We start from the raw sequence: 20,976 nt of genomic DNA on the forward strand, positions 1-20,976 counted from the left end.
AGGAGGAGAAGCAGGCCTGGAAGGAGGAGAACTTTTGTGACTGGATGCCACGCATCTTAGGTTAGTGTCATTCGTTTCCATGGTGCTGCCCAAAATTTGGAGGAAGGCACCCTGGTTGAGAAATCACTGCTTTAAAGCACTGCACAGGCTGTTGGCACTGTATAAATCCCGTGTAATAACCATAAGTGCAGTGCGGCCCGCAGAGAGGTGCAGGACATTGTTGTTCTTCTGAATCACAAGACTGGCCAGACAGTGTTATAAAATGATGTTACTATGGATTTGGGCGGTTTTGTTTATCTGGAGTTCAGCTTTCTGACTTTTAAAGCAATATTAAATCAGGTGAACACACACACACACACACCATATTAAAGGGTGACTCCACTCGGAATGTATATTTTCATTTGTACAGTTGCTGCTGTCTGCGTTTCCTGTCTCGTAACTGATTTGTGATGTGTTTTTGTGTTGGCAGCTCCTGGCTATGCTGTCGTTTATCTGCATCGAGACGATAATGGAATGCTCGCCATGTGAAGGATTGTACTTCTTCGAGTTTGTCAGCTGCAGTGCGTTTGTGGTGACCGGCGTTTTGCTGCTCATGTTCAGCCTGTCCCTCCACGAGCGCGTCCCTCACATCAACTGGATTCTAACGGTGAGTCTTCTCCCCGCTGCTCTATGCGCAGTACACTGGGTGCAGGCATAACCTGCGCTCGCGGCTTCTTCACACCATCTTCAGGCCAGAACGATTTTTTTCTGCACCAAAAACGCATAAACGATCCTTCCAATGGTAAAGATGAGTGTGCGTCACTCCAGTGCGTTCAGTTCTAGAGCTTTTAGAAAGAAGTCCAGCATGCTGCATGTTTTTCTGGTCTGGAATGCATACAAACACATGTACATGCACCAGAACGCATTGTAACATGCCAAACCCCCAAGCAAAACCAACTGAGGAAAAAACACACCAGAATGCGTCAAAAGCGCAAATGACTACATGTGCAGAAATGCATCCAGATCTGGTCTGGTGATTGTGTGAACAAACCTGTAATGCTGAGCTCCGGCCTTCCTCTACTAACCTTTCAAAATGTGCATTACAAGCTGCAGCAAGTCAGATAGAGAGCCCGCCTTATTTCCTGGCTGCAGAACTTCCAGGATCATCTAGCTCTTTCCTCCCCAGCCTTACGGTCCTGGCCCTCCTTGTCATTCATTGGAGTTTAGTTCTTTCAATCATAAAGGATGAGCATCACATATAGGCCTTGTCATGAAAACTGGTTTTATTTATAAATGTAACTTGCTTGTTGACGAGAAGAACCAGGGAAGGCAAAATATAAACTTCAGCTTTAACCCTTTAGCTTAATTATGTACGGCCTACGTCCTAACAGAATGTAAGCCTTACGGCTTCTCCCTTCCCCTCTTCTCTGGTCATTTCAGTATCTGTGAACGCCTAACACAGCCGTAGGAGTGTCCCCATAGACTCCTCGGATTAAATAGCCGTGATCGCAGCCATTCATAACAAGGTGACTGTCCTTGCTGAGAAGTCTGCAGCATGTCCTCTCCCTCATCCCTTCCTGTCAGCGCTCCTCTCACTAGGTCATCAGGAGAGGCCAGGTCTTTAGAAGTCTGCAGCGTGTCCTCTCCCTCATCCCTTCCTGTCAGCGCTCCTCTCACTAGGTCATCAGGAGAGGCCAGGTCTTCAGCAGTCTGAATGGTGTGGTGAGTGCGCCTGTCACAAGAGGTAATCCAATGCAAATGTCACCATTGTCAGCATCAGCATTGTTATTGAGCTCAGCAAAGCTAAATCAACACGCTTCGTATACTGAAGGACACCGATTCTTTATACACAGAATATCAATCCATGAATGTCAGATTAGGAAAGGGGATGACTTGCTGCACTTCTCTTCTCAGGGCTACTCCTGGGATCCTTTTATGAAGCAACGTATTCTTTGTTATCACCTATAACAGCCATACGTAGTTACATAGTTCGTAGGGTTGAAAGACAGGTCCATCAAGTTCAACGTGTGTGTCTGCTCTGTGTGTTTGATTCAGAGAGAGGCAGAAAACAACTCCCGACAAGCCTAGGCCAACTTGCTGTGATAAAAAATCCTTCCTGACCCCATATTTGGAATCGGATAAATCCCTGGACCAGCGTCCTGTCCAATTTAGAGGCGTAGTCCACCTTGAAATGTTCTGGCTCCTGCAGATTCTCCCTCCCGTCCCTGTCTGTACCGAGGTGTGGACATTCAGTAACAGGGACAGGAGGAAGAATGAATGGACTACGGATGTATTCCTTGGATAACTACAAGTCCCTCTGTCATGGTGTTGTCATGTTACACCCTGAATATGGGTAAACAAGGTCTAAAGAGGAGAATCTAGCCTTCGAAAGCTCTCATAACCTGGTATATATTTTCAATACACTGGGGGCGGGGATTTATCAAAACTGGAGCAGACAAAATCTGGAGCAGTTGTGTATGGCAGCCAATCAGCTCCTCTATCTCATTTTTGAATCTTACCTGAGCCAACTGAAGAGAGAAGCTGATTGGTTGCCATGGGCAGCTGCTCCAGATTCTGTCTGCTCCATTTAAAAAAAATATTCAATGGGGGGGATTTTTCAATCTCATTTATAGCTGTTCATCCTTCTGTTTTTTTTTTTTTTTTTAACGGGTACCATAGATTAACTAAGCACAGCGGTATGCTTTACAAATGTGCATTGCACACATAGAAAATACATGGCCTGGCCCAAAAAAACCATCCCCTAATATTTTGTTGGACCTCCTTTTAGCTTTGATTGCGGCACACATTCGCCGTGGCATTGTTTCGATAATCTTATGCAATGTCGCAACATTTATTTTTGCCCAAAGTTGTATTAAGTTTTCACCAAGATCTTCTGATGATGGGAGACTCACACCACTGTGTAAAGCAGGGGTAGCACACCTCCGTCCCTCCAGCTGTGGTGAAACTACAAATCCCATGATGCATCTCTCTTCGGGAGTCATGTCTGGCTGTGAGAATCTTGCAATGCCTCATGGGATTAGTAGTTCCACCACAGCTGGAGGGCCGGATGTTTGCTACCCCTGGTGTAAAGTCTTCTCCCGCACATCCTAAAGATCCTCAATGGGGTTAAGGTCTGGACTCTGTGGTGGCCAATCCATGTGTGATGATGTCTCATGCTCCGTGAACCTCTCTTCCACAATCTGAGTCCGATGAATCCCGGCATGGCCATCTTGGAATATGTCTGTGCCATGAACAAAAACCCATTGATGGAATAACCTGATCGGTCAGTATACTCAGGTCGGCAGCTGACCTCATTTTTTGGGGGGCATAATGATGCTGAACCTAGACCTGTCCAACTGAAGCAACCCCAGATCATAAAACAGCCCCAAATCTAGGTGATGACTTTTTTTTTTTTTTGACCAGGCAGCGTATAATCCTTCTTCCCTGTGCTCCTTGGCGTGATCTAGTGGCCATATTGCGGTATTTTTCCCGATATAACATTCAACCTGGAATGAAAATGATTGAAGTTCCAGTTTACTTGTTCTGCTTGTGCCTGGGGCGCTTGTGCCTGGGACGCTTGTGCCTGGGGTGCTGTGTAGGGAGTTCTTCCTTTAACAATGTAACTTCCCTCCATTTCAGAATTCTGCACTTGATGTTCCCTTGTTCCGTACACACATTCAGTTTTTTCTGGCTCATCGGTGACCTGTATACAAGCATCCCTGTGTGTTGTAAGCTGTATATCGGTACAGAATGTATGGTGCAGCTCCCAGCTTGGCTTACATGGCCTGCTCACAAGAGCCCGTCCGCTGTACGTTGTGGCAGTTCCGGGATTGTGCTGTGTATGGCATACTGGAGGAGCTGTCACTGTTTTAGTTTTTTTTCTTTTGTAAACTTTATCGGCACTGTACAATTTGTACATTCATTCAGGTCCCCTCACAGCGGTGCGCTGTGCTGGGTCCCATAGTGACCTAGTGGCGCAGGTCACCACTTGTAGAGTGAACAGGCCTGCAGGGAAATTAGAAGAATTAATTTCAACCTTTCGCCCCGTCCAAACATTGGCAAGTTCTAGCAGAAAGGAAATGTAAAGTAATTGGTATTTAGAGGCCGATGCTTCGTTAGCATTTCTGTATGGCATGTAGGAGACTTCTAGAGGATGTTAGAAAGTATTATTCCCAGGATGATTATTATGAAACCACTTCCTGCACCACCATCAGGCCGGTCACATGACCCACGCTGCTTTTCCAGTATGCAGACATTCTGCTGAAATCTTACATCACATGATGTTTACCACCTCTGGTTTGGGATTATTTCTGGAAGATTTACATTGTGCTCGCTCATTCTTCTCATTCTTGGCTAAGGAGTGTTTAATCTACAAGACTCCCTCCTCCCTTCCCTAGAATCATTTAGGAGTTGCCGTGTACTTTCTTTATAACAAGGAAATAACCGGCATAAAATAAACCGTTCCCAAACCCGGACAAGTCGCTGAGCTCATAATGACACATCACCTATTTGCAGTGAAGATTGTATGTCGGAATGGTCAGTAGATTCAGAGATCCAGGCAGCTGAAGTTGTGTGCAAATCTAAGACCTGCCATGCTGGGACACACTACTCTTACCACCTGAGGCTTTCTGATTGGCCACTAAGGCAGCCTGGAACATTAATGGACCAATCGGAAGGGTACACCCAAGCTTAGAATCTTGCAGGAAAAGTATTGCGGTGCAATCTAAATGCTGCAAGCACTATTTTGATCACACCGGACCGCAGGCACAATGTGCCTTGCGATCCCGTGCGGGCGATCACATTGCGGCCGGAGGGCGTGGCTACGGTGCCATTCACTTCAATGGCCCGCCACGCCCCCTCCAGCCCGGCAAAAAATTGAGCCGGCCGCAATGCGAGGCAGTGCGTTCTGGCCAGAATCGGACGGGAACGCACTGCTTATGCTGTGAACTAACCCTTAAGGTAAGTCCTTACACCAGCATGGGGGGATGTGACTTTAATGGCACTTTAAGAAAAGCCAGGTCACTAGACTGGCTGTGCTATCTACCAGAGCTGTGTAAATCTTAGGAATGGAGAAACGGAAGTCTTTGGCAGGTAGAACGTCTCCCATAGATGTATGTCGGCGGTCAGCGGTGTACCGTTTCCGCAGTTCAGCTTTGATAAAATAGGAAAACTAGCGGGAATAAAGGAGAGATCTTCCAGTGGAGACATTAGTTCTGGTGACAACTATCTAAAGCCGGGTGTACATGTCTCTGTTTTTTATTTTATTTCTGACCAGCTCACAGGTCTCAAAAATAGAACAGATTCCTCCATAACCCCCGCTGTCCAAATACCCCAAAAGAGCTAGCAGCTGATTGGCTGTTAGCTCCGTGCAGCTGAGAATTTCCCAATTGGCTCCATCGATCAGCTGATTAAAGAATGCCGGACGAGTGTGGATTTCGGTCGGTCCATCGGGAACCAATTGAAATCCATCTCGTGTATACCCGGCTTAAGAGGGGATTCCCCTCACTTCCTGTTGTGGCTATGGGACAGGAAGCAAAGGGAAATTTCCCCAAATGCAACTGGACCAATTTATAACCCTCCTCTACTCTATCCAATATAGGGACAAAGCCATTTTGAAAGGTGTTCTAGGTGTATTTCCTGGGCAGCATTTGGCCGTTTTCTGTCTGACTTGTTGTATGTGGAGGGTGATGGTGGGACACAGGAAGCCTCTCGGGAATCTGCTGAGGGCTATAGATGAAGATTGTTACACAATATGATTTTCAATGAAAGATACACATCTGGCGTCTTCACTCCCACAAGGCCATTCCGCCTGCAGCTTCCCCTCTACACCCTGACTGGTCCCGGGCTCCGCTCCCTATATCCCTATACAGTAATACCTTGGTTTACAAGTAACTTGGTTTGAGAGTGTTTTGCAAGACAAGCACACATTTCTGAAAAAATGTTGCCTTGATATACAAGCAATGCCTTGCAATAAGAGCAAAATTTTGTAGAAAAGCACCACCCGAATAAGGCTGTAGCAGTGCGAGCGATGAGTCTGTTTAACGACAACGCAATGTCACATTGGACAGATTCCTTGTTAAGGTTTCACGAAATGAAAAAGATTCCATTGAGTCAAGAGATAGCAGTGATTCCGCTAGTGATAGTGAAAGTTGTCCTACACAATAATCCTCCTCCTCTCTTGTCCCTCTCACACCGGCCACAAAGGTATCTGTAATTGGTTTATTTTTCTTTATATTTTGTACAGTATTATATTACAGTACAGTATTGTAATCATTTTATATGAATATTTTTGGGTTGTGGAACGAATCATCTGAATTTCCATTATTTCCTATGGGGAAATTCGCTTTGATATAAAAGCGCTTTGGATTACAAGCATGCTTCCGGAACGAATTATGCTCGTAAACCAAGGTATTACTGTACATCTCTTTGTGTGGGTCAGCTCATGTGTTTTATCTTTGCTGCGCTCCCTGTAAATACCGGGGGAGGGGGGATTGATCTTGGCCTGCTGGGATTGTCCTCTTCTGGTAGGGAGCGTAATGGCAGACACATGGGCTGTGGGGCCGGGCTGCCAATATCCTCACACAGGAGCTCCCGGAGAACTGCAGAGGGTTTAATGACGTGTGAAAAGGGCCGTCTTGTGCAATAGGCTTGTTTTCACTCTCGGCGGCTCTCGTATTCTCTACATTGCTGTTACAATCAAATCCATGTGAAGTGGACTGCGTGCCCGTCGACATGCTGATCAGATCCACGTTTTATGGGACGCATGAGCGGTGATTAATCCCGGGGCGGCGGTGTCCAGTTTGGGGTGAATGGCTCCTCCAGGACATGTGCTGTCATGTACAAAATCTTCATGCACAGTCAGCCAATGTGGTATAAAGGAATGATTCACGTGAGCCGTATCCTTCCGTGACTCCAGGCGTGATTTGCGTGTGTGCAAGAATCCTCCATCGTATATTTATATTTCATCCTAAAGCTGAACGCCAGGCAGACCGCAGGAAATGCTTCTACAGGAGGAGTGCTGAATCTGACACCGCCAGGCCGGTGACCTCCATATTCTGGGGTGCAAAGTCGGCAATAAAATGTGCTCACCCGCAACCTGACAATGAAGGGACATCCGATGAACTAGGTTCTCTGCTCTCTCCTCCTCTGGCCCTGATTAAGGCCTCATTCACACTGCCGCGCATTGTACCATATGCAACATATGCAAATAAATGGCTCCATACACACAGCCGTGCATGGAGCCGTATATTTGCGAGTTCACATGCATACAGCGCATATAAAATTCCATTACGAGTGATGCATTCTGGGATTCCATATAGTGCACGCATAGACGCTCGTATAGACGCAATATACAACTTTGCGTGTGTTGTGTGTGAATGAGGCCTAAGCATGCAGCCAGTGAAGTCAGAGCTCCTTATCTGCATACTTGAAGGTAGGTAACTCAGAATTGAAGCTGGAGGGGCCAGCATGATGGCCAGGGACGTATTATGTGACAGGGGACAGGCCGGTGTGTGTTTTCTTCTCCTGAGTTGCCATGTGAGCCCACGGCCTGGCCGCAGAGGGCTGAAGAATGTGCCGTGCTGCCATTTTCATTGTCTCGTGTGTGTTTGTGTCTTTTCAGGATCTGGTAAACACCGGACTCAGCGCTCTCTTTTTCTTCATCGCCTCTGTAATTTTGGCATCGCTGAACCACAAGTCTGGGGCGGAAATTTCTGCAGCGGTAAGAAAATGGCTTCTGAAGTCTTTCCAGCGAGAAGAGAATGTGCGTGCTTCACCCAGATTCTGCTGCCTGGCCTCATCATATTCTAATACTATTATTGTACATTTCACCCAAAAAGATTTTATTTTGGGGTGAATGTGGGCGAGTCATAATACCCACCATGTCAGGTCTCATTCACACAGGTAGTGGACTTCAGCAGCCCTTTGAAAAGTGGATCGCTCTTTAGGCCTCGTTCACACCAGATGCAGTGCGTTCCGGCCCGAAGGCGCTGCCTCATATTGTGGCCGGCTCACTTTTTTGTGGGGCAGGCGTGGCAGTCCATTGAAGTGAATGGCACCGTAGCCACACCCTCTGGCTGCAATGCAATCGGCCACACGGTATCGCAAGGCACATTATGCCTGCGGTCTGGCCCGGTCCAGTGCGATTAAAATGCTGCAAGCACTATTTTGATCGGACCGGACCGCAGGCATAGTGTGCCTTGCGATACCGTGTGGCCGATTGAATTGCGGCCGGAAGGCGTGGCTACAGCGCCACAAAAAAGTGAGCCGGCCGCAATGCGAGGCAGTGCGTTCAGGTTGGAAGCAAGGCCTGAGAGGTAGTTTGCAGGTGTTCAGGAGTTGGTGATGCTGCCGCCTCCTAGATACCTGGGGGGGGTTGATCCCAGGGTGGATTTTGCATTGAAATGAATTGACTTTTGTATGTATGCACCAATTGTCACACATAGGGGGGAATGTATCAAATCTGGAGCAGCTGTGCATGGCAACCAATCAGCTTCTCTATTTCATTATCAAATCTCAACTGAACAAATTAAACTGAGAAGCTGGTTGCCATGCACAGCTGCTCCAGATTTTGTCTGCTCCAGTTTTGATAAATTCCCTTCATAGCGTCTCAAAGGAAAACCTTACTGACGAATGGCCGCCATTGCTGACCTTTCCTTCTGAAAGTGCTAGTTTTCTGGCTGCTATGATTCCGTGGCTTCCATACATATGCAGATGAGGAGTTCTGGCTTGATTCTGACTTTACTTGCTGCATGCTTGTTCCCGGTCGGAGCGCCATAATATAAGGAAGCCATTGGAACAGCGTTATAGTCTTATTAGCATTTTCAGAAGTAGGTCACCAGTCACCCCCCTTCCATTTCTATTCATAGACGTTTCCTCTAACCAGATAACTGGACTCTGGAAGTATGCAGTTACTTGGCAACAGCTGCCCATGTCTGGATTTCCTGTTCAGCAGCTGCATTGTCGTATACCAGACGCCGGGGCTCTGCTGCCCTCTAGTGGTCTTGTTGTTGTGCACAGGCGACTCCACCTAAAGCTGCTCAAATTGTTGTAGCTCTCCTGCAGGTAAAGTATTGGGGGACATAAAAACGATCAGATACGTTACTTAGTCTTCCAGTAGCATTTGGGGTTCATGCACATGGCAGTAAATGGCTGTACAGTGTACCATGCACATGCGTTTTCTCTGCCGCGAGTGAGAAGTATATCGTACAGCTGCCGCCAGTCACCCTGTACAAATCTATGGGGGCTGCATACATGTAACTAAGAATCCGACTGGAAGCCCTGTACGCATGTAGCCGCTCAGATTTGTGTACATTTGCATATTTGCGTGCAGCCACCACCTGCCATTGATTGCTCTAGGCTGCCTGGTGATGGCTGAACGCTGCACCTTCCCCTCCCGGCAGAGGAAATACAACCATATTGTACAACGCATGGCCATGTACTGCCACGTGCACAAGCTCTCGCACAACACATTTCACTATTCTACTTCCTATTACAGGCCAAGCTGTCCAGCAGGACAAACCAGATTGATTTCTTGTCCATTGAGGGACACAGCTTGATGATTATTGAGCAACCTAGGGTTATATTGCCGCCTATAGGAGAAATGGGCGATAAGCAAAATGGGGTCGCTGAGTTATCATCATTTATAGCGAGTGCAAAACTCAATTTTTCTTGTGTCCATTGAGGGACACGGCTTGATGATGATTCAGCAACTGTTTCACTTCGTGCCCATTTTTCCCGTAGGCGGCAGTATAACCCGAGGTTGCCTAATTATCAAGCTGTGTCCCTTAATAGACGAGTGAGAGGGCTTTTATGGCGAGTACAAAACTCTATTTTTGTTGTGTACATTGAGATACTCAGCTTGATGATGATTCAGCAACTGTTTCACTTTCGTGCCCATTTCTCCTGTATGTGGCGGTATTAGAGCTGCAGCTAACGATTATTTTCAAAATCGATTAGTTAGCCGATTATTGAGTTCGATTAATCGGTTAATCGGATAAAATAAAAATTTTTAAATGGCTCTAGTGATGGGACTACTAGTTTGTATTGAGATTGTAGTCCATCACAGGAGCAAGGTTGGAGCGGTGAAAGTAAAAAAAAAAAAGAAAATAGTGTGGTGTACAATATAGTGAAATGAAAAGTATAACATTATACAGCAATTAGCAATTAATGCAGAATGGCACCGGCTATAGAGGACTACAAAACCCAAGGTATAACCCGAGGTTGCCTAATTATCATCAAGCTGTGTCCCTCAATGGACTGAGAGAAAAGGGTTTTAAGTTCAAAAATCTATTTTTTTTTCCCTGACACTGCATCCTTTTATATCATGTGAGTTTGCCCGTTGTTGGGTCTCATTCACACGAGGCTCCGGCTGTGAACTAATGTGGAAAGACTGATGGATTCTTGTGGCAAGAATCGCAGGTGGTTCCAGATCGCTGCGGCCGCTCATCTTGTACATAGCAATGGCAGGGTGACAGCGGCCCGTCCTTGTTCAGATGTAATTGCGAATGGCTCATTTACTTCTGGTTAGAGACAGTTACCCCTGAAAGCAAGACAGACCTTCCAGCCTCTTGTGGATGAAGCGCGTTTCCTGCTTTCTAGGACAAACCTTTCTACATCATTTCTTCTCTTCTAATGAAATATTTTTTTATTGTATCAATTAAATAATTTTGATGTATTTATAAAACATTTGCAGAGACGGCTGTCCTGTGAAATTGTGTACATTTCCGTGCCATTGAATATCAATAGTATATATTTTTTCTCCAGGTTGAATGTAATATCAGGAAAATACCACATTATGGCCACTAGATGGAGCAGAGGAGCATAGGAAAGGAATATACATTCCCTATGCGCCTCAGCGCCATCTAGAGGCTATAAAAGGGTATTTTCCTGATATTACATTCTACCTGGTAAGAATCCTATAGGAATGTCATTTGTTTTTTTTTGTGTCCATTAGCACAGAACAAATATACATGTAGTATCGCAGGACGAATGGCTCTGTGCATTTTTTATAAATACACCCCGTTGTGTCATCAAAGTAATATAAGATTATCTTTCTGTTCTAGGTTTTTGGCTTTTCAGCCACCCTCTCCTACTCTGTGAACACATACCTGGCACTGCGGAAATGGAGATCCGGCAGCCGGTCCCAGAACATCCGCCAGTCCAGCGACTACATAAGGGCACGCAGCGAATCCCGCGACGTAGACTGCCGCCCTGAGATTCAGCGTCTGGATGCGTGAGCGGCCAAGGCCAGTGGAAATTTGAAAGGATGAAAACCAAGTGACTTCTCACCAAAGGCCTGGGATTGGTCCGGTTTTGTAAGAAGGCAGCAGGTGTGGGAAACGTTCCCCCAACATTGACATGCGTTCATATTCCTGGACTAGGCCTGATATTGTAAGGGAAGGTAGGTGACCAAACCTTTTGTGGCAGAGCCGTGGAGTCACTATGTACCTCGCCCCGGAAAGTCTGCTATACGGGATTCATGAAGGGACAGTCCTCTCGGTTTAGTAAAGGGCTTCACGGCACGGAGATTAAACCGGAGCGGGAGGAAAATTAAGTTCTCTTTATCGTCTATAAAATTAATCACATTTTTAAAATCCTCACCTCGGACGTTGTAATCATGCGCGTTATTTAATGAGCTCATTTTACTGATTTTCATGTAAACATTATTAATTTAACATTCGCTTAGTTTTTAAACGTTTTTTGTACAGTTTAGTTATTCTGCTAAAATGAAGCGCTCGTCGTCAGGCTTCCGCGCCTAAAGCGCCTAATCATGGTTGGAGAAATTCAGGAAAGGTTCAACACGTATTCCAGGCAGATGTAGAAAGTTTCATGTATTCTATATAAATATTTTCTGAAAATTGCTAAAGATATTTTAAATTGCTCCGTGTAATGATTTGTATTCCTTCTTGAGGGCTTGTTCACGCCAAATGCGGTGCGTTCCAGAGCGGTAGCTGCTGGAACGCACCGCAATCCCTCACAAGACTTCCCCCTGCGTTCTGGGGCGGGAGGGGGCGTGGAAGTACATTCAATTCAATAGCACCGCTTCCGCGCCCTCCCCTCGCCCCAGTGCGATCGGGCACGTGGCAAAACATGGCCTGTGTTCCGTTGCAAACGTAAAAAATGCTACTTGCTCTATTTTTTGCGTTTGCAGTGGAACAGAACGCAGGCACGCGAGTGGGGGGGGGGGGGGGGGGGGGGGAGGAAAGCAGTGCCATTGAATTAAATCCACCACCACGCCCTCTTCCGCCCCACAATGTGTGAGGAATTGGGTCGCGTTCCAGCAGCTTCCGCTCTGGAATGCACCGCATTTGGTGTGAATAAGCCCTCATGTTACACACCCTTCATCCTCTGCACACCAGCTGAAATTCTTCTGCACTGTCTGGCTGATGGTGCGTAACTCGCTCCCACTTCAGCTAATTCAGCTAAATACATTCCTTTTGCATCAAAATAAAATACAAAGGGGTTCAAAGTCTGACAGTGCGTTTTCTTTAGAAAGGAGACCCGACATGTCCCCTGCCAGCATTCTACAGAGAAGGAGCCTTGCTCTCTGTGTGGAAGCAGAAGTCTCCCTGCAGAGGTCTAACACGCCCCTTTTGAGCCAGAACTGTCCAATCAACAGCGAGCATGAGTTTGCTGATTGAAGAGCTTTAGCTCTGACTCAGCAGAGGGTGTGTTGGACTTCTACAGAGAGACCGCTGCTTCCACACAGAGCAAGCTGGCAGGGACTGTTCTACTTATTGAGGCCGCTTTCTAAAGACAAGAGCTGTATGACTTGACGATAGCGGGGCACTGTAAGCGTCATGTAGTGCCTGCAAACATGGCGGTTCAACCTGGGCTAGGTTTCTGTGAGCCAGAGATATCTATGGATGCCAGGCCCCCGTTATATTATATCGTTGGGGTTTTCTTATTTTATAATGAAAGGTCCAATTCAAGAGACGAGTCCCAGAATGACTTTTCTTTGTCTTCTTTATTTACCTTTTTGAAAATCTGTGTAAATGGAAATGTCATAGCGTGTAGTGTAGGTGTAACGTGTGATCAGATTGATATCATGACACGCACACGCACACACAGTATATAACAGAATGGACTGGAACATATTGATATTGATCCTGCCAGTGAAGTCCACCTAATGCAGCTTCCTATGATGGTGTGGTAACAATGCTGCAACGCTCCTGAACTCAGAGCAGAGTTGTCACTCACATAGCCTGTGGCTGCTTACACTACAATGGGATGACTAAAGGTTCCATGGGGCGTGGCTATCGGCATTGTAACTGCTGATTCACAAGCCTGTATCTTGTCAATCAAAACCTGGGTACACTTAGTCCCGCCCACTGCTTTCTGGATGGGCAGCACTGCTTCTGTTGCAAGCCCCTCCGGGCTTGTTCTCACCCAGCTGCTGGTGTGCATGTGCCAGGACAGCGCCAATGCGTTTGATCGAGCTGCATCGCACAGTTTTTTTGTTAGAACTTTATTGAAATGTCACAAGTCAGTTTTATGGGTTCATTTTGGTGCGCTTAAAAAAAAGGACTTCATGCCGTACTTTATGAAAGCGCACAACACTAGAACGCGGTGGCTTGAACTATCACCACCCACGACCAGGCATCGTCTTGTGTTGCGTTGGGACTGCACTGGAGAAAACGGCCCGCACAGCCCGCATGGAGATGGTGTGAACGACCCCGGGGAGCTGGAAGGGGGAGCGTGTGACACTCAAATGAAGGAGGATTTGACTCCCTCAGGGAAGGTATTTATGAGGCACGGGGGCATCACTCAGCAGCTGGATTTGTCATTTGTTTAGACTCCCTCAGTAACCTTTAGTTGTACTTTAATGTTTGTGATGTTCTGATCAGGTCTATGTTGGACCCGTGGACATTGCCCCTTCCTGTGGTCATTACCCCTTCCTGTGGTCATTACAGGTCATATGGACTATTCATTCCTCCCTAATGCACATTTAGGTCTGATTGGTCCATGAACGTGAGTGGATAACTCAGATTTTGGGCCTGTCTGGCGTCTTATAGACTCTAACTAATCATGTGTGATTTCTGGATAGATCTGAGTCAAGTGTTTGGGTTAGAACTCTGACTGAAGTAGTAGCTTTGGATGTGCAGAATGGTTCCCAAGGGGTTTCATGGAGAACCAGGGCCAAACCTGTTACTTTAGCTCTACAAGGGGTTCTTATTGTACTTCTTTTTTAAATTGAAACCTAGAGAGTGCGGTTTGCCCAATTTGCTGAAGTTGGAATAACAATCAGAACTTTGTGTCTTCTGCAGAACATTTGTGTCTAGGGAACAGTCTGTGTCTTTCAGGCTGACAGTCATATAGTGTGTAATGTACGTAGTGCACAGTCCTGTACAGTTCTCCTGTGTCCAGCATTGTGTCGCACAATATACATTGTAGTACGAGTGTACGTCTGCACCCTCTCCTACCCTGACAAGCACACACTAGGTTACCGTGTGACACTTAAACGGTACAGGGGGGTACCGGCCTTACCCCCCTGATGGCGGTGTTCTATCAAAGTTTGTGACTGTGTTACAATGTGTGACCGGTGACGTGGTCACACATTTCAATGTAATCCCGCCAGGTTTTTTGGCAGTGGAATGTGTGACCACCAATAGCTCAAGCATTTCAACACTTTCTCAGCGAGGCCCCTTCAGTAGTTGCGCCCCTGGACAGGGAGCCGCAGCAGAAGGATGAAAGAGCCACATGCTGCTCCGGAGCCGCAGGTTGCTGACCCCTGTCCTAGGGACAGGGCAGGGCCAAGCCAACTATGGGGGATCTTCAGCCAGGCTCAGCAGAACGGTGTATAGAGTTACGGCAATTCCAAGAACTGCTTTGTACCTACAGGAGCCCTGTGACTGCATCGGAGCTTTTCTCCCCGGGGGGAACTTCGCCTTTATCACCCCTTCATGACATTTCTGTACAACATTTGGAAACGATGTAAGATGTTTTTTATTTTTAACCGTACCCTCGTCATGATTGTGACTGTTACAAACACTTTATATTCCGCTTGAAGCCGACATATTTCTCCGCCTTCCCCCACCAGCGAGCTTCATAAACCAACGCGACTGACGGCGCGGGAACACGACCAACACGTTCCTTGGCGCTCAGCATTTTACACGGTGCTTCTACTCTCTCTCGTTTCTTTGTACGGGCCGTTTTATATGAAGGTTCTCGTCTCTTGGATGTACTCGCTGTCTCATGTAGATCTGTTTTCTAATGGAAAATCTTTGTAATTGTCTCACCTCGTGTGCCTTTTGTATCAATCTGCACTTGTCAATCATTGATGTCTTGTCATTGTATGAAGACTGGGTGTGTGTTCGTGTTTGTTCAGTGCCGGTACAATGGAGATGATTTTTAATCTGTTAATAAAAGTTCAAATGCACTTTTTTGTTTTGGTATTTAATTGGTCCAACTTGGTGTAGAATTTAAAGGGGTCCTGTCACTTTACCCCCCATATGAGCCGTCATTATATACCTGGTGCTTGTGAGCCCCCCATCCCATGATGGAGTGCATGGGCTTGAATGACCAGTCACCGGGTCATAACATTGCCACATGTGACAGAGGAGGAGGTGACATCATCAACCCTAAGTAAGTTCAGACACTAAGCCAGCACAGGGAACATGGGGTATAAAGGAGTCGTACAGTCCCAGCATATCCTCTCCTGTTATAACATCAGCATTGATATAGGAATACATACTAGAGATGTTTCTGATAATACAATCAAAGCTTACATGAAAATGTCCCTTTTTATGTAGTGAGCGCTGCCTTCTGTCCTCCCATCACTTTTAACAACTTCCTGGATTCCCGGTGTGCTTTGCATCTCTTTCCCTGCTGCTTGATATTTAATTGATGCTCAATTTCTCAAGACTACATATCCCATCATGCACTGCCTCCAGCAAGCAATGGTAATGTTTACAGTGTTCTGACATTGAGTTGTAGCTCAGAAGACAGGCTCCATGTGAGTGGTGACCCAAGAAGTGCATATTTACAGGGCTGAGTGAGATGGTGTCACTGCATGGAGGAAGTACATCCTATGGGCATCTTCAAAAAGTAAGTTTACAAACTTCTAGATGGGTCTGGTTATTAGGAGTGGGATAGAAATCAAATATAGAAATGCAAGTATTATATCCGCTTTACTCAGGGTTTCATTTTTATTAGCCCTATCTTCTTTAAAAATGGTACAGTCCTGGTAAACTATATACAATTCTAAGGTTGCAACAAATTTTATTGCACGTGTTGACGGTTCCCTTTTTGTATTCCAATGAATCACTTGCTGGCAATGGGAGGGTCTGCCTCTATCATCGTCTGAGCAATCTCTGTGTCGTAATAAGGAAAGAAGCAGTGAAAGCCCGCACAAGTCTATAACAATTCAAAACTCACCTAAAGGGAGGTAACTGCAGATAAAATGCTCCTGTTGTTGAATTCTGAATGATCTGGGAAGCTTCACCTCCCACCGACACTACCGGCACCACAAGTCCAAAGCTCATCTACACAGGCGCTTAAGCAGTATTATGAAGTGGGGTTTTTTTTATATTGAAAAAGGAGAAAAGACAATACAGAAAGAAACAAAACTTCCAACATACAATTACCCCTCCCCCTCCTCCCCTGTAAACCTCAATCATTTAGGGGTCACGTTATAAAAATAAAATTGCATTGCTTATTTGTCCAGTGAAGCGGCTTGTACTGCACTGTTGTGAGAATGGAGGAAAAGCCATTTTCCTCGGTGTAATTTCTCTTGTGGTTGACTTACGCCATAGGTATATATTCATACAGAATGGAGCGAATGGTAAAAATACCAATTTATGGCCACTAGATGGAGCTGAAGAGCATGGGGGGATGGGGGACAAAACACGCTAGTAAGGAGATTATCAGGGTTATGCACAAAAGAGTGAAGAGTTTGGAGAAGTGAACAATCCAGGACAACATTGCTGAACTGGAAAGTGATCTGAATTGGAGAGTTTTTCCAGTTCAGCTATGTTTTCCTAGAATTATTGTTCACTTCTCCGGCCTTCTCCAAACTCTTCACCCTTTATTGAATATCCCTGCTAGGTGGCTGCTAGAGGGAATCGGCATGTAAATGTAACCATTGATAGTACAGGGATAGCAATGGTTACATTGATATGTTTATTCCCTCCAGCCATCAGTTGAATGTTTTTACATTATATCACTGTAATGCAATGTATTTATTTCCTGTGCTCCTCGGCTCCATCTGGTGGCCATGTTGAGGTACTGTCCCCATTCACTCTGTTCTGTATAATATACCTATTGCAGAACAGTATTATTATTATTATTATTATTATATAGGATTTATATAGCGCCAACAGTTTGCGCAGCGCTTTACAATACAAGGAAGGCATTACAATACAATTCAAGACAAGATGGTAAGGAGGGCATTCAACCAGAAGGCAAATTACATTAAGAACATTTGTTTTTGGCCAGTTCTCACAACAGCTGGTTAAAGGACACAATGAATGTACCTGCAGTGCCACTAGATGAATAAGCTGTGCAATTCTTTTCATAAATAGACCCCAAGTCTTATAAAATATCTAAAACCCACATTGCAGGGGATGGCTGAAATGTGTACATGCATTGAAAGCTGTGCTATGTGAGAAGCACATAGTTGTGATTATGGCATGGGTAGCCAAACTGGCGAAACTACAAATCCCATACCCCTGCCTCTGGGAGTTCTGAGTGTCAGTCCTGCAATGCCTCATGAGACTTGTAGTTTTACAACAGCCGAGGTTGCCTGCCCCTGGGTTAGTGCCGCTTGAAGTCATTTCCATGGGCTGCTCTCTGGTACACAGAAGCCGTATCCAGGTTTTTGTGATGATGGAATTGGTTATAAAGGAAGACCGCGCCAGATAAATCATTTCTATCCAGATCGGTTTTATTTGCTGCAGAACGAGACATTTCTGGAGGTCCCCCGATACAAATAGTGTATAGAACACCCCCCAGGCAGCCGTAAGGTAAGAAAGGCATTTCAGGCAGATTGTAATGAAATGTATTTTGTAAACATTATAAAATGTCTTCTGTCGCCATTATAAAGGTTGTCACATATTTTTAGCCAACGTCTTTCATGAAATGACTTCTCACTGGTGCTCTGTATGCGGTGCTCTGTACTCTGTATGCGGTGCTCTGTACTCTGTATGCGGTGCTCTGTACTCTGTATGCGGTGCTCTGTACTCTGTATCCGGTGCTCTGTATGCGGTGCTCTGTATGCGGTGCTCTGTATGCGGTGCTCTGTACTCTGTATGCGGTGCTCTGTGCTCTGTATGCGGTGCTCTGTGCTCTGTATGCGGTGCTCTGTATGCGGTGCTCTGTATGCGGTGCTCTGTACGCGGTGCTCTGTACTCTGTATGCGGTGCTCTGTACTCTGTATCCGGTACTCTGTATCCGGTGCTCTGTACTCTGTATGCGGTGCTGTGTCTGCGGTGCTCTGTACTCTGTATGCGGTGCTGTGTCTGCGGTGCACGTTTCTGAATCTGCTCATGCCCACGCAGGAAGTGGTGACATCGGTGACTAATAATTCCATTTCCTTCTATAATTGATAGTTTATGCACCAAACAAGGTTTTAACTTATTTTAACTGTTTCATTATGAATAGAGATCTAAGTGGTTAGTTCTCTTTTGGGTCACGGGGGATATTTACTAATTTCCTCCTATGACCCAACTCTGCATATAACGGGCTATTGCCTGATATTTGCTGACAGAGCAGAGCCGCGCTGCAGCCGGGAAAGATCCTGAAATTTTGTGTGGATCCACCCTGCTGCATGATTGACAGCTGACTATTCCTCTCTAGACTCTAGAGCACCAGCTGTGCCCGCCCCACTCCTCTGTCTGTCCCTCCAATAAGCACTAGAGGAGTAGAGAGAAGGGAGGGGAAAATACCTGCGTGCAGTAGTGATTGGTGGTGACAGTTCTCTGCAGGGAGAAGACGGAGTGGTTTGTGATCGCTCAGTTCTCAATTTAGAGAGCTGGCGTGTGGCAGCTGCAGTAAGGTTACCAGATTTTCACAATGAAATCTGGAGACATGCTACAGACCACGCCCACTTAACAACACCCACACAGTTAGTCAACCCCACAGTCATACCCACATTTTAGCCACTCCCACAAAAATCACACCCAATTCCTCTCCTGGAATATCTCCGCGGGCAGCAGGGGCCGGCCGATGTTGCAGAAAAAATGGGGACAAATCTAGGGGCGCTAATTCCGGGGCGACTTGCAACAGGGACTGCCCACGAGGATTAAATGGTAACCTTTAAGCTGCGGTGTCACACGCCGGCCCAAATTATTGGGAATTGTACATTTTACTCCCCTGATACTTCTCCTTTAATTGCAGATTTTTCAGGGTCTGATCAGAACTGAATACATGTAAAATAACGGCATTGATCTTCATCCACATGACCGACTCTCTAGGCGTGGGCCGGCATAAGAACAGATGCAGCCGAATCAGATTTGCTTTATTTATTTTTTTATTATAAAGTATTTAAGTGCAGAAGTCAAAAACCGTAACGTGTCAAATTCATTATTTACAAAGAAAAGGCATTTCCTGGATCTGTGACACACGCGGGGGATACGTGTGCAGCAAAACCCTGTGTGTGACAGTTGCTAGGTGATGGTGGTTACTGAGGTTTCCATGGAGACCAGAAGGGGAAATCACCTTGTATACATGCGGGTGGAGGTCCAGCTCCCACTGTACATCCCGGGCCACTCCGGCTGTAAGCACTACAAGTCACATCTCCGCCCCCCTCTCCTCCTGACCAATCACACAATGGAGCCTTGAGCCATTTGCATTGTGATTGGTCAGGAGGACAAGTGGGCGGCGATGCGATCACAGCACTTACAGCTGGAGCGGGGCCACAAGTTCAGCAGGAGCTGGCCTTCCACCTAGGTGAGTACAAGATGATTTGTGGGAGAAGTAGATAGTTCTGATTATGGAAGGTGGATGTAAAGCCGGGGTAACTAAACTTCAGCCCTCCAGGTGTGATGAAACTACAAATCCCATCATGCCTGTGGCTATCAGAATCTTGCAATGCCTTATGGGAGTGGTAGTTCCACAGCTGGAGCTGTGAAGTTTGGTTCCCATCCCCACCCCCACCCCCGTGCTATAGAGCAAAGGCACTGTTCAGCTTTTACTGAAAGAAGAGCTCCAGGAGTTTTACCCTCCCCCCTCCCGATCCTCAGTTCTGCAAGGGGTAGGTACTCATTTTGGTCTAGGGGTGACCATAAAGAAGAAATACTCTCCCGATCCTCAGTTCTGCAGCAGCTCCCTTCTCTTCCCCTTTGCTCCGGCTGTGGTATGTCCCTTGGCGTCCTCACATCTAATGGGCCTGCATTAGACATAAAGGTCCTTGGACCGCCGGAGCCTGGGGGAGAAGAAGCTGCAGCAGTGGCGTCACAAGGGGGGTGCGGCCCGCACCGGGTGACACCAAAATGGCTGACAGTCATTTTGGTGTCACCCCTCTGAAAAGTTGGGCACTCTGTTATGGACCGAGAGCCCGACAGCTGCATGAGAGAGGAGGGGACCCGGCGGTATACCCGGCGTGTGAATGTCCCCCCTCCGCTCTTTGCTGACGTCCGTCACTAAGATGACCACCCCAGGGAACAGAGTCAGCGCAGTCCTGATAATAGACCCCATCCCTGGCCTGCTGTACGGATATATACCGGCCATGGACCACAAGGCTCACTATGTGGATAAAGAATTGCCGTCTGGAGGTTCCTCAAACCTGACGCTTGTGATGTAATAGGCGCGTCCCAGATTTTCCTTTATAGAAGTTGTACTGATCGTCAGCTTGATGCGGCAGAGTGGGGGAGGGGAGGGGGTGCAGACACACAATTCACCCGGAGGTCATTCACCCAGCACCTGGCATACACACAGCTCCGTGTACAATCCATACAGCCGCCCTGGGTGCAGAGATGAGAGATGAACCTGGATGAGGAGCGGGGCAGCCATGGTGGGGGGGGGGGCATTGTGGCCGCCGGAGGTGCTTTGCCAGGTCAG

The 20,976-nt window shown here is 46.6% G+C and overlaps 1 protein-coding gene across 1 annotated transcript in view; it reads left to right on the forward strand.

The window, feature by feature from the left end:
- Positions 1-11,375, forward strand: part of CMTM4 (CKLF like MARVEL transmembrane domain containing 4) — a 32,722-nt gene extending 21,347 nt beyond the window's left edge. The window contains exons 3-5 of the mRNA XM_018566457.1: positions 470-646; positions 7,601-7,699; positions 11,043-11,375. Coding sequence (XP_018421959.1) covers positions 470-646; positions 7,601-7,699; positions 11,043-11,216 — 450 coding nt within the window. The 3' untranslated portion in view covers positions 11,217-11,375. The remainder of the gene's footprint in view (positions 1-469; positions 647-7,600; positions 7,700-11,042) is intronic.
- Positions 11,376-20,976: the final 9,601 nt, after the last annotated feature.

Source organism: Nanorana parkeri, unplaced genomic scaffold (genome assembly GCF_000935625.1).
Source record: "Nanorana parkeri isolate BGI_ZX_2015 unplaced genomic scaffold, ASM93562v1 scaffold950, whole genome shotgun sequence".
Classification (NCBI taxonomy): Eukaryota; Metazoa; Chordata; class Amphibia; order Anura; family Dicroglossidae; genus Nanorana; species Nanorana parkeri.